Source organism: Lissotriton vulgaris, chromosome 11 (assembly GCF_964263255.1).
Source record: "Lissotriton vulgaris chromosome 11, aLisVul1.2, whole genome shotgun sequence".
Classification (NCBI taxonomy): Eukaryota; Metazoa; Chordata; class Amphibia; order Caudata; family Salamandridae; genus Lissotriton; species Lissotriton vulgaris.
The window spans coordinates 176,333,889-176,347,531 of record NC_141699.1 but is presented as its reverse complement, the minus strand read 5'-3'; the positions used below and the strand labels follow the sequence as shown (position 1 = coordinate 176,347,531).

General features: G+C 51.3%; 1 protein-coding gene across 1 annotated transcript in view; it reads left to right on the top strand.

The window, feature by feature from the left end:
* HECTD4 (HECT domain E3 ubiquitin protein ligase 4) overlaps positions 1 to 13,643 on the top strand; it is a 2,691,195-nt gene that overhangs the window by 1,333,911 nt on the left and 1,343,641 nt on the right. The window contains exon 50 of the mRNA XM_086943079.1: positions 460 to 608. Coding sequence (XP_086799205.1) covers positions 460 to 608 — 149 coding nt within the window. The remainder of the gene's footprint in view (positions 1 to 459; positions 609 to 13,643) is intronic.

Here is a 13,643-nt window from a genome sequence, read left to right as displayed (position 1 = left end):
CAGGTGGTGCAGATATAGTCGCCCGACATAAAATCCGGAGTGGGGGGATGCGACTTGGAACCACACAATGCCACCTACCAAAAAATGATGGAATTGCTATAAAAATTCTACTGGTCCAGTCTGGCACCTGGAGAAAGGTGAAGAACGTGTGGTTAGATAGCCTGTTCTAGAAAAGGTATTAATAGAGGAAGTAACTCTCTTGTTTTTAGAATTGTGTGATGGGCAGTCTTGAATCTTCCTCTGAAATTAATGAATGTTGTGGTTGATCTCAGTGGTTAAGGGTTTGTTTTATTATTGAATGTAAGGTTCACACCCTCCAGGCGTGTAAGTATTATTCATAACTAGTTCATGAACATGAATGAATTACTTCTGTTTTATGAAATATATTTCTCTGTTTTTAAACTGTTTATTTCTTCCTCCTATAAAGTTATTCAAGTATTCTGGTATGCTTTATCATAGGCACCATCCTTTTACTGGGAGATTGAAGTTGTTTCATATGGCGATATAGATGATGACACAGGCCCGATTGTTTCGTTTGGATTTGCAACAGAAGCAGAAAAAAGGGACGGGGCTTGGACGAACCCTGTTGGAACTTGTCTTTTCCACAAGTATGTATTACTAAATGAATTATTTTCTCATTTGAGGCATCCATTAAGTGCTTAATTTGTGGCTGTGGTGGATGGCACTTATATTTGAGAAATAAGATACGTGCCGCCATCCCAAAAGCAGGACTCCAGATCATGATTTTCCTGTTCATCTGTCCTTGCAACAAAGAAGGCAGCATTGTGCATTTTGTGTTACCACCCTGATGACCTAAGTTCATTGCAGTATCACCTCTCTGCCTGGCTGCTGCCTTAACTAACGCGCCCTTCGCAGGCCCCTGCATGCTGCAGCCCTGCCCACAAGTGAAGTGTATTTATCAGTATGGTATTCTTGACCCATATGTTAGAATTTGCCTCCACTATGTCAGAGCCAGCAGTTTCTCCAAGTTTGCTTCCCTTTAACCAGACCTGCCACCCACAGTATCCCAAGTATTACCTTCAGTATGGAAGTACCAGCATTTTGCCATAGGTATCACCTGCACACCAAGAATTACAGTATGTCAGGGCCTTTGTTTTTCAACCGGTGTCCTCCCTTATGCCAATATTTACCTCCAATATGCCAGCGACAGTAAGTTACCTCGGCTGTGTAGGAAAGTACTCCTTTTGGAAAGGTTACGCCCCATTGTTTGCCTGACTCTGATGCATCTTGGACTGAATAGGCACTGGGTTCCTTCTAGCCAGGTTCCCAGTGCATGTGTTCTTTCCTAAAACTGAACCTTTGTTTCCACAATTGACACACCTCTGGCACACAAATAAGTCCCTTGTAAAAGGTACCAGTGGTACCAAGGGCATTGTGACCAGAGAGGGTCTATAGGGGCTGCGCATGCATTGTGCCACCCTACGAGACCCTCACCAAACACATGCACACTGCTACTGCAGCCTGCTTATTTTGGTGCAGATAAAAGTGAAGAGTCGACCTGGCACACATCCTTGTGGGCCAGGCCTATTAGTACTGCAAGAGGCACAGGTAAAGCACCCCTACAGCAGGCCTTCAACCCTAAAGCAGGGTGCACTATACCTCATTTGAGGGCATAACTGCATGAGCAGGTATGCCCCTATAGTGTCTAAGTCAATTCTTAGACATTATAAGTGTGCAGTGAAGCCATATTTGGTACATGAGAAGGGAGCTTGCCAATACAAGTTACACTACTGCTCCATGATGGCTTCACCTAATTCCAAGATGTTTGGTACTAAATGTCTCAGATTAATGAGCCCACTCTGACGCCAGTGTTGGATTCCTTAATGAATGCACTCAGAGGACAACTCAGAGGTGCCCCCTGCAAACCTACCAAACCACTAGTGTATGCCTGACTGGTCTGCACCAGCCTGCTATCTCTAGACTTGTTTCTGACCCCTGAGGTGGGAGCCTTTTGCTCTCATGGGTCCGAAACAAAGCCTGCTTTAGGTGGAGGTGCTTCACACCTAACCCCAAGCCGGAACAGCATAGAACGGTGGTGAGCCTCAAAGGCTTCCTGCTGTTTGTAATGCTGACCAGAGCGTCTCCAGCTAGTGGAGATGCCCGTTTCCCTGACTAAGCCCCACTTTGGCGGCAAGGTCAGCGGGAAAATTAGTAAGCAAGACAGATGTGTCCCCCCCCCCCCCCCCCTCCCCCTCAGCCAGGATAACCCCTAAGGTGCCCTGAGCAGAAGTGGCTCCTTCCTTTGAGAATCCTCCTTTTTGTTTTGGAGGATTCTAGTCTATGGGGTTAGGGATATGCCCACTCGCCTGAGGGAGTGGACATACAAAGGGCATACTGAAGGTATGTTGCCCATTGGCTACTACCCTCTAACCCTTATAATGCCTCTAAATGTAAATGTATTTGAGCTTATATAGCGCACAGCTACCCGCAGTGGGTTTCCCGGCGCTTGCTTAGGGAACCCGTCCTGGTATTCCCCTGTGAGATAACCCCGGCAGGGTATCCACAAGGTGAAAGCCAGGCATCCCGCCGCGAGGGGCCGTTGTGGAGATTAAGCAAGCTATTGCCAGAGTCGCAGAGTGTGAACCCGTGAGTCGAGAAGACACCGGAGCGAGAATTATCGAGTCCGTGGAATTTTAGAGCCCAAGACCCGCCGAGGCGGGGAATTGAACCCTGGTCCAGGGCCGTTCTCAGCTTCCGGGTCTGCCGCCTCTAACCCCTGAGCCACACTTCTCCACAATTGAGTATTTAGGGGCACCCCTGAACCTTAATTCTCAGATTACCAACGACCTACGAAAAAGATAAAGAAGATCTATGCAGCAGTGAAAACTGAAGACACCTACTACCAGGCACCAGTCCTACTGGCCTGTCTGCCTCCCTCAAAGACCCTGGTACAGAAGAGCAACTCGTCCCGAAGACCATCGACCTCCAGAACCCTGGGAGGCCTACCTGCTTTCTAAAAAGACTTATGATTTCCTGTGGACAGCGGACCTGTCCAGAAGAAAACCACCTTTAACCCCTTCGATGCTGATGACGAGCTCAGCTGGTCATCAGCTACGGCGCTCGTATGCTGATGACGAGCTGAGCTCGTCATGTAACGCGGGTTTTTGAAAAATCCAGCACACAGCGGGAAAACCGCTAGCGCGCAAGGCGTTAAAGGCCAAGTGCTTTGCCTGTGAAACAGCGAAGTCAACCATCTTTGTACACTGTGAACCCAGCTGCCCCAGTACCGCTGGGGTTGTACGTTTGGTGCTACCCCCCAATGCTTACCTTAACCCCCGGAGACTGGGTTCCAAAACCGTGCTACTCACTTGCAAATAGTACCACTTGAATTGCTCCCTTTCTCCATTGGATAACATTGGCACCAGATCTCAAGTTTGACCTCTGCACCCGGCCGCCCCAGTGCCACTGGTGGTGCAGTGAGGTCGCTTACCTGAACCTTGCCTGGTACTGATTCTTCATCTAAAAGCTCAATAACGTAAATCGTTTACCTACCTGCATATTGCTCATTGTGTTTCCTCCTAAAGGATAATATTTTACTGATTGAAAAATGCACTGTGTCCACTTTTTACATTGAAAAACTGTAATATGGCAAAACGTATTTTACTGCAACAAAGTATCTTTGGTTCTATAAAATAAATGTACTAAAAGTAATATTTTTACAAACCATTGGTCTCGGATTTAGTCATTGTGTGTGTAATCATTTCTTGCCTGTGTGTGCTCAACACATTCTTTACACTGTCCTCTGATAAGCCTAACTGCTCACCTACACTAGCAACAAAAGAGAGCATTAGGATTATCTACTTTAGCCTCTGTAAAGCCTCTGGGGATCCACTGGACTTTAAGCACACGATCCCTTACTTTGATTTAGTATATGCAGAGCCAGCTTCCTGCAGGGTGTCCCCATAAGCCAATAATGATCTACTGTATGCCTTGTCCAGCAGAATAAAACATGATACAAACACACTCTTACTCACACTCATGCACTCCCTGTCTCATTTACTCTTTCTTTCTCTCACCTATTCTAACTCGCACACTCTTACTTATTCTTACACCCTCCCATTCACTGTCACTGTCACACACATACTCACACTCTCTAACTCTCCCTTACAAACATACACACAGTCACTCTTTTATAATCACCAGCAACTGGTGTTCTGGGGCTCTGATTTAAACTCCTGGTGTACAGGCACTTTGCTTTAATAAATAGGTTTCAGTAGGCCCCTCAGGGCCCACTTGCAACTGCAGCTGTTTTGATCGCTGTGCATCTATCTCACTCTCTTGTCCCCGCTAATTCTCTTGTGCCCAGCCAGCTGCACTCAGGAACTCTCACTCTCTGCGTAAGTTTCCCATTATTAGCAGAAAAGTCTTCCTGGAACTGTTGACCAAAATTAGATCTGGATCTCCTGCTGATAGCTGCTACCACACATTTTAAGGGATGCTTTTTTCACATGTCCTGATCCTGCTCTTTTTCTACTGAATAAGTCACTTATTGAGGTTTTGGTTCCCTGAGCTTTTAAAGAAGCAGAGATAGTTCCAATTATCAAGAAAATAGGTGCAGACCCACTGGTCCCTACAAACTATCGCCCCATCTCACTGCTCCTGCTTTTAGCCAAGGTATTGGAAGCATATGTTGCCAACTGCCTCTGCTCTTTTATTGAACAGTCTCAATTCCTTGACTCCCATCAAGCGGGATTTTGACCCTCTCAATAAACGGAGGCAGCAATCCTGACTGTATTAGACCAAATGAGGGAAGAAGCAGAAAAGGGTACCACTCAGGCTCTGGTGGTGCTCCTTGATCTCTCTGCAGCTTTCAACACTGTCGACCAGGAACTTCTGGTGGACCGAGTTAGGGATGCGGGGATCCAGGGACTGGCCCTCAAATGGCTCACGTCCTTTCTAGATGACCGCTCTCAATCTGTTTGCCTTTCCCAATTTATGGCTCCTGAAGTCAAATTTACATGTGGAGTTCCGAAGGGATACTCCCTGTCCCCACACTTGTTCATTCGGTACCTCTTCCTATTAATTCAGTCCCTAGGCGAAAGAAATGTGTGCCCCTTCAACTGCACAGATGATCTATAACTGATCTTCACCATCGACAAGTCTGCCAACTCCATCTCTAATTTTCAGACAACCATGCTAACACATGCATTTGGATGAATAGCGATCACTTAAAAGTGAACCCAGATAAAACAGAACTGATCCCAGTCAGGGGCCCATTATATCCCTGGAATTCGAATTTTTGGCCCGCTTAGTCATCTTTAAATCTCACATGACACATGCTCGTAGTTTTCTCTACCGTGGTTCAGAGATATGTTCCCACCCGGGACCTTGGGTCATCCCATCTTAACCTCTTGGCTGCCCCTTCATTTAAACATAAGAGTCTGAAAGAAACACGTTAGTGTTAGATTCCTTACCTTAGAATATCCCCAGGCGTCAGTCTGGATCCGGAAACTTTTGCGTAGCAGTACCCCTGCGCGTCGGTAGGCGTCGTCTGCAGGCGTCCCCTGCGGCTCCGCGTCCGTCGTCGGCGTCGTGCGCCGTGATGACGTCGCTGGAGTATATAGACGCCGCCTCCGCGCTCTGACGTCAGTATTTCTTTTTTCCGCGCCAGTGGACGCAGATCTGAAGAGCAGTACTCCGGTCTTTTGACCAAGTTTTTCGATAGTTATTTCTCTCTTTGTGCCTGTTAGGATGCCTGGGTTCAAGCACTGTGATGACTGTGAGCGCACGATGTCGGTCACAGACCATCACCGCCTCTGTCTCCGGTGTCTGGGCCCCGACCACGACGTGGACTCCTGCGTCGACTGCCGGGCCCTCACCAACAAGGCTAGGCGGGAGCGGTCCCGCAAGCTACTGGAGCTCCGGGTGTCGGCCCCACGTCGGGACCGGGAGCGGTCCCGGTCCGGCTGGAGGTCGAGAGAGCGTTCGAGGGAGCGGTCGCGGAGCCGCGCCGAGCGTTCCGGAAGTCGACACCACTCGTTAGGCTCATCAGGTAAGAAGCACAAGAAGTCGGGGCGTCGTCATCGTACCCCCGACTCCCCTCGACGCTCGCGCGATGCGGCCGGGGGCTCGGGTGACCCCAACCCCGCGGCTCCGCGAGAGTCGCCGGCGCGGCCTGCCTCATACCCTCCGGTCCCTGGGCACGGCGCGACGCCTGAGGAGATCGAGGCGTTCCTCATGGCCATGAGGGCGCTCGCTTCTCCGACGGGGCCTACGGCGCCTTCGGGCCCAGTGCTACCGTCTGGGGGCCCTGGCGGTTCGGGTGTCCCTGCCTCGGCGCCGTCGGGTGCTCCGGCCCCGGCGCCGCCGACGGCTCCGACCCCGGCGCCGCAAGGGCCTCCGGGATCGGCGCCGGCTGGTCTTCCGGCCTCTCCGGCGCCGTTACCATCGGGGTTACCCCCGACGCCGCCCCCGCGCGGCGCCGGTTCTCCGGTGCCGGCTCCGGGCGGCGCCGTTCCCCTACCTTCCCCGACGCCGGACGCGGAGCCGGACCGGCGCCGATGGGGCCCATGAACCCAGAGGAGCCGGTCTACATCGTTGACTCCGAATACGGAGAGGATGAAGAGTTCGGTGAAGGTTGGGAGGGGTCCGAGGACCCTCTGTCACGCGAGTGCCAGTATGACCCGGACTGGACAGGTGACTTGGGGGATGCCAGTGGTCTGGACGACTCTCCTAACCCTGGTTTGATCTCTCCTCCAACCGTGGCATCGGTGGAGGGAGCTGCATATTCAGTGGTGCTGATGAGGGCTGCCAAGGCCTTACACCTTGAGCTCCCCGTCGCGGCCGTGAGGCCTAACATCCTCACTGAGGTCTTCAAACCGCAGTCATGCCCACAGGAGCCACTGCTGCCGTTTAATGAAGCCTTGTCAGACGTTCTGTTGGGCACGTGGTCCAGGCCCGCTTCAGGTGCACCTGTTGATCGGAACGTGGCCAGGCGCCACCGTCCTTGTCCGGACGACCCCAAGTTCCTGTCTACCCACCCCACTCCTGAGAGTCTGGTGATCCAGGCCTCGACCTCCCAGTCCGCATTCCCGTCGGCCCCGCCCGACCGGGAATCCAAGAGGTATGACCAGTTTGGCAAGAAGGTCTTCTCGTCCATTAGTTTGGGCCTGCGGTCTTGCAACACCGCTTGCCTCTTGGGCCGCTACACCCACTCTGTGTGGGAAACGGTCGCAGAACTGCTGCCAGAATGCCCCATGGAGGTGCGGGCAAAACTCGGTCAGGCTGTGGCTGAGGGCCGAGATGCAGCGAAATATTCGATACGGTGTGGTCTTGATACGACCGACTCGCTGGGCAGGGCTATGTCAACGACAGTGGCAATTCGTCGCCACGCCTGGCTGAGATCCGCCAACTTTTCGGCTGATGTCCAGAATACATTGATGGACATGCCGTTCGATGGCTGTCACCTGTTCGGTGACAAGGCGGACCACGCGCTGGAACGCTTCAAGGACTCCAGGGTCACGGCCAAGTCCTTGGGTCTCTCGACCCAGCGTCAGCAACCGGGTTCGTTTCGTCCCTTTCGTGGCCAAGGAAGGGGCGCCCCCACACGTGCTGCCAGCCACGCGCCGCAACAATCCTTTCAACGCGGTGGCGGCCGTGGAAACCGCCGTGGCGGCGGTCGGGGACAACGGCGGGGTCAGACCACACCTCCCCCCGCAGCATCTGCCTCAAAATCCTCCTAGTCCGTGCTTTCGGCCCCACGTGACGCCAGTGGGTGGCAGGGTTCGCCATCACCACGCTCACTGGCGCACGATCACTTCGGACAGGTGGGTGCTGCAACTCGTCCGAAGGGGCTACTCCCTCCCCTTCGAGACCACTCCTCCAGCCATGCCACCGCAGAACCACCGTGTGTCGGGGGACCACTTGACGCTTCTGCAGGAGGAAGTTACGGCCCTCTTGGCCAAGGGGGCCATCGAGCGCGTTCCTGGGCCAGAAGTAGGGCGTGGTTGTTATTCCCACTACTTTCTGGTACCCAAGAAGGACAAGGGGGGCCTACGTCCTATCTTGGATCTAAGGAACGTCAACGGCTTCCTCCGGAAGGAGAAGTTCAAGATGTTGACGTTAGCTCAGGTCTTGGCTGCTCTAGACCCACAAGACTGGATGGTAGCGTTGGACTTGCAGGATGCCTATTTTCACATCCCCGTCCTGCCGGCCCACCGGCGTTACCTGCGGTTCACGGTAGGCCAGGAGCACTTTCAGTTTATCGTGCTTCCCTTCGGCCTTACCAGCGCCTTACGGGTGTTCACAAAGGTGATGGCGGTGGTCGCAGCCCATCTGCGCAGGTTGGGGGTTTCAGTCTTCCCCTACCTCGACGACTGGTTGTTGAAGGCGGGCTCGCCCCAAACAGTCGTCCACCACCTTCAGATGACGGCAGACCTCTTACACGACCTGGGGTTCTCCATCAATGTGCCGAAATCACACCTGTGTCCCTCTCAAAAGCTCCTTTTCATCGGAGCGGTTCTGGACTCGGCGCAGTTTCGGGTTTATCCTCCGGAACGGCGGGTCCGGGATATTCAGGCTTTGATTCCCATCTTTCAGCCGCTATCCCGGGTTTCGGTCAGGTTGACGCTGCGGCTGCTGGGACTGATGGCTTCCTGCATCCTTCTGGTGCATCACGCCCGGTGGCGGATGCGGGCTCTGCAGTGGGACCTGAAGTTTCAGTGGGCCCAGCATCAGGGCAACTTGTCCGACCACGTCTTGATCTCGGAGGGCACTGCGAGACAACTGCAGTGGTGGCTTACGGACCGCGATTGGGTCAGAGGCAGATCCCTCTCCCTTCCCCAACCGGAGCACGTTGTCGTGACGGACGCGTCCCTCCAGGGCTGGGGGGGCCACTTGGGAGAGGCAGAGATCAGAGGCATCTGGTCTCCGGCGGAGTCCCGGCTCCATATCAACCTGTTGGAGCTGCGGGCGATTCGTCTGGCACTGAAGGCATTCCTCCCCTTTGTCAACGGGAGTGTAGTGCAGGTGTTCACCGACAACACCACCGCCATGTGGTACTGCAACAAACAGGGCGGAGTGGGGTCGTGGACCCTTTGCCAGGAGGCTCTGCGCCTCTGGCAATGGCTGGAACGTCAGGGCGTGACTCTGACGGTTCAACACCTGGCAGGTTCCCTGAACGCCAGGGCGGACGAACTCAGCCGTCGGTGCTCGATGGATCACGAATGGCGTCTGAACTCGGACGTGGCGCGAGGCATCTTTCTGCAATGGGGAGAGCCTTGGTTAGATCTATTCGCCACAGAAGAGAACGCGCAATGTCATCAGTTCTGCGCGTTGGAGTTTCCAAGACGGCACTCGCACAGCGACGCCTTTCGGCGCGAGTGGAGTTGCGGTCTGTTATACGCCTTTCCGCCTATACCACTTCTGCCCAGAGTGCTGAAGAAGATCAGGCGCGACCGGGCCCAAGTTATCCTTGTGGCTCCGGACTGGGCTCGAAGGTACTGGTATCCCGAGCTACTCAGCATGTCAGTCGGTCCCCCGATCCGCCTGCCTCTTCAGGAGGACCTTCTGTCGCAGCAGCAGGGGACGGTCCTCCACCCGAACCTGTCCAGTCTCCACCTCCATGCTTGGAGATTGAGCGGCGGCAGTTGAGGCCATTTGACTTGCCTCCTGAAGTCTGTGATGTAATTCTGGCAGCCAGGCGTCCCTCCACAAAGTCGGTATACGCCTGTCGGTGGAACAGATTTGTGGCATGGTGCACAGCAAAGGCTGTGGATCCACTCTCTGCCCCTCTTTCCGAGGTTCTTCTGTTTCTTCTCTCTCTTGCCCAGCAGGGCTCTGCTCTGGGCACTATCAAGGGCTACCTTTCTGCCCTTTCAGCCTTTTTAAGGCTTCCTGATCAGCCTTCTTTGTTCAAATCCCCGATTGTAACTCGATTCTTGAAGGGCATCACTCACATGTTTCCACCTGTTCCGTTTGTGATGCCTCAGTGGGATTTGAACCTGGTTCTGACCTTTCTGATGTGTGCTCCCTTTGAGCCCCTTCATTCTTGCCCTCTCCGTCTCCTGACTTTAAAGACGGCTTTCCTGGTTGCCATCACCTCTGCCAGGAGGGTGAGTGAGCTCCAGGCTCTTTCTGTGAAACCTCCTTTCTTGTCCATTCATCCTGACAAGGTGGTTCTGAGGACTAGACCCTCTTTCCTGCCCAAGGTTGTTTCGGCCTTTCACATCGGGCAGTCCATCACCCTCCCTTCATTCTTCCCGCCTACGCATCCTTCAAAGGATGAAGAGCGGCTCCATCGTCTGGACCCAAAACGTGCGCTTTCCTTTTATATGGATCGCACACGCCAGTTCCGGGTGGATGACCAACTGTTTGTTGGCTACGTGGGTGCGAAGAAGGGACGGGCGGTCCATAAACGGACCATCTCTCGATGGGTCGTTCTCTGCATCAAAGCGTGCTACTCTTTGGCTCGGAAGGAGCCTCCTGTTGGGCTGAGGGCCCATTCCACTCGGGCCACGGCGGCTACTACTGCCTTGGGCCGGGGAGTCCCCTTGCAGGACATTTGCCAGGCGGCTACGTGGGCCTCGCTGCACACTTTCGCGATTCACTACTGCCTGGACAGTCAAGTCCGGAGGGATGGCTTCTTTGGCCGTTCTGTCCTCCAGGACTTTCTGGTGTAGGAATGTATTGGTTCGCAGACCCACCACGGGGTTGGTATTGCTGGGGTATCTATTCTAAGGTAAGGAATCTAACACTAACGTGTTTCTTTCAGATGAACAAGTTACTTACCTTCGGTAACGATATATCTGTAAGAAACATTAGTTAGTGTTAGATTCCTTACCGAACCCACCCATCCTCCCCGTTCTGCGAACTGATACCTAGGGTTAAGGACATCCTTTTCAGGGCCCTAGTTTTTACATGGCACCAGTGTTGGTTCTCTCATGGCTCTGCGTCTCCTGGCGCGGAATAGCTGTGTGCAAAGAACTGACGTCAGCGCGCGGAGGCGGCGTCTATATACTCCAGCGACGTCATCACGGCGCACGACGCCGACGACGGACGCGGAGCCGCAGGGGACGCCTGCAGACGACGCCTACCGACGCGCAGGGGTACTGCTACGCAAAAGTTTCCGGATCCAGACTGACGCCTGGGGGTATTCTAAGGTAAGGAATCTAACACTAACTAATGTTTCTTACAGATATATCGTTACCGAAGGTAAGTAACTTGTTCGATTAGGCCGATCAAGATTTGCCATCCTGGCCCCTCACTTTTGGAACTCTCCCCTTTAACATCAGATCCTCAACAATTTACCCTCAGTTGAGGAGACTTGGCTGTTTCACCAGGCGTATGAATGAAACAACGAGCAGTAGGATACTTTTTAGACTTGGCGCCAAGAAACCGTTAGGTGTATATGCGTTCTCCAAATACTTTTACCAAAACATAACAATTGTCCCCTGACTCACTTTTTGTAATTCACTCACACTCCGTTACTCTTTCCCATACCCTCATTTTCAATTATTCACACATTGATTCTTACTCACTTTCACTCTTATTGGCATTCAGACACAATAAACTAACACTTGCGGTCTCACTCATTCTCATTCTCTCTTAATCACCCCCAAACATACATTCACTAATTTTGAGAAACAACACTAGCTTGTTTTTTTGCTTCTCTTCTAGTTTCCTGGCAATTTGGAGCAGTAACTCAGTGCTGGACTTTGGAACCAGTGAGCCATAATTACCACGGAGGAGCCAGACTGAGCAGCAGGGCCAGATTTGAAAGTGGAAAGACCTACCTCAAGTGCTCTCTCAGTTTCTTGATAGGAATGGAAGCACAGTCCTAACAAAAGCTGGCACGGTGCTTGGGATCCTGGCCCTGTTGCTCTGTGAGGTTTCTCATTGGCCATGTGGATCCGCTGATCTGTGCCCTGAAAGGCCCATTTTTGCAGGTTTGCAGTGCTGCCTGAGGCATGCGTAGTATCTGTTAAATGAAATGGATTGTGTCCATGTGAGGGGATCATAGTTGAATTACGTCCCTCACATATGTAATCCAGATGTCCAATTTCTGATGACTACTTCTATCCCCTCATTCCTCACCTTGTGAATAACCCCAGGTGCCAGACTTGCCCCGTAGATTTTTTCTCAGCATCCTTCCCACGCTCCAGCAGGTGGTGTCATGTGGCTCTGCTTGAGGCTCGTTCCACTCCAGAAGTGACAACAGAGCCACACATAAGAGCAACTGATTGCTCTGATATCAGTTCCTTTCTTACTGTGCCTTCATAATGCAGATCTAGAGCTTGTTCCTACTGTACATAATTTTTTTATTAAATAGTTTCCTCCAAATCCATTTTAGGCGTGACATGTCCGCACCAACAAGAATAGGGCTTAAGCCTTGTAGGGACTATCACGAACAGATGTCTGTGACAGACCTTCACCAAGAATGTTTCTGGTCCCTTGAGTCATCGCACGACTCAAAGGCCTGCGACGACTGCACCTGGATGTACCTCAAATCAGTCCGGCACCATTAAAATCTTAACTCTATGTTGCTGAACACCTAATAAAGGCACACAAAACCTTCTTCTGGTCTAAGTCGAGGGCGTGCTCCCGCTCTCAAGGCCCTTCCTGCAAAAGATATTCCTCACATTCAAAGTCTTCAGGGAAGTCAAAGTCCTAGAAGGTGAAGTAGGATTCTTCTCCATCCCGCTACTCTCACTCAAGTCAAGTCAAATAACTTTATTCGGTTGTTCGATTTGACAACCATAAAAGTATTTACATTACAGATAATAACATGACATACACATAATCTTAAAAAAGCGTAATCAATTACAGATAAAAATCACAGAATTAAAAATACAGCACTGTATCAAGATATTGAAGACCGTTTAAAAAAAAAATAGTGTTCCTTTGACAACAGTTATAAATAACAGTATCAGTATTATTATCCTTCCATACTGTTTCTAAATTTGATCGCCATTCTTAAAAAACTACATATAAACAAAGTGTAATCACAATTTAGCAGCTGTAAAAAATGTTGTGCAGGACGGAATTGTTGGAAGTTCAATTTTTTCAAACAGGGTTTCAAGCATAGCTTCCTTGGTACAGCATAAAAGGGGCAAAAAAACAGAAAGTGTGCCAGATCTTGCGGAGACTTATCGTCGCAGCCGCAAGCCGGCAACACTTGACCTCGATGAGAACCCCTAGGTACCGCCAGCAAAAGATGAAACAGGTTGAACCTGAACCTTGTTAACAGGAATCGGTCGTAACTCGACATTTGCCATGTCAGGTACGGTTCCATAAGCAAAGTGCTTTTAATTAGTATGTGATTGCGTACACTTTCTTTTTTTAGTTCACATGATTCCCTTTCCTGTTGTCTAGAGTCAATAAAAGCATTTTTGACCGTAATAAGATCCATTTTAGTGATGGATTCCGGGCATAAAAAGAGTTCAGGACGGCCTAAATCAGTAAAACATTTAGATAAATATTTAAGCCAGGGAACCTCCAACCTGTTATCCCATGTAAGTGCTTCTCTTAGAATAAGCTTGGTCAGGGGGATATTGTCATTTAACCAGCTGTTCATCCAGCATAACATGGGATTCAATGCAATTTTATCACTAACATACGGAACCCCCAGTTCTTCATGCACAGAATAGTTTGCTGTACCCCTTGGGACCCTTAAAATCTGTTTT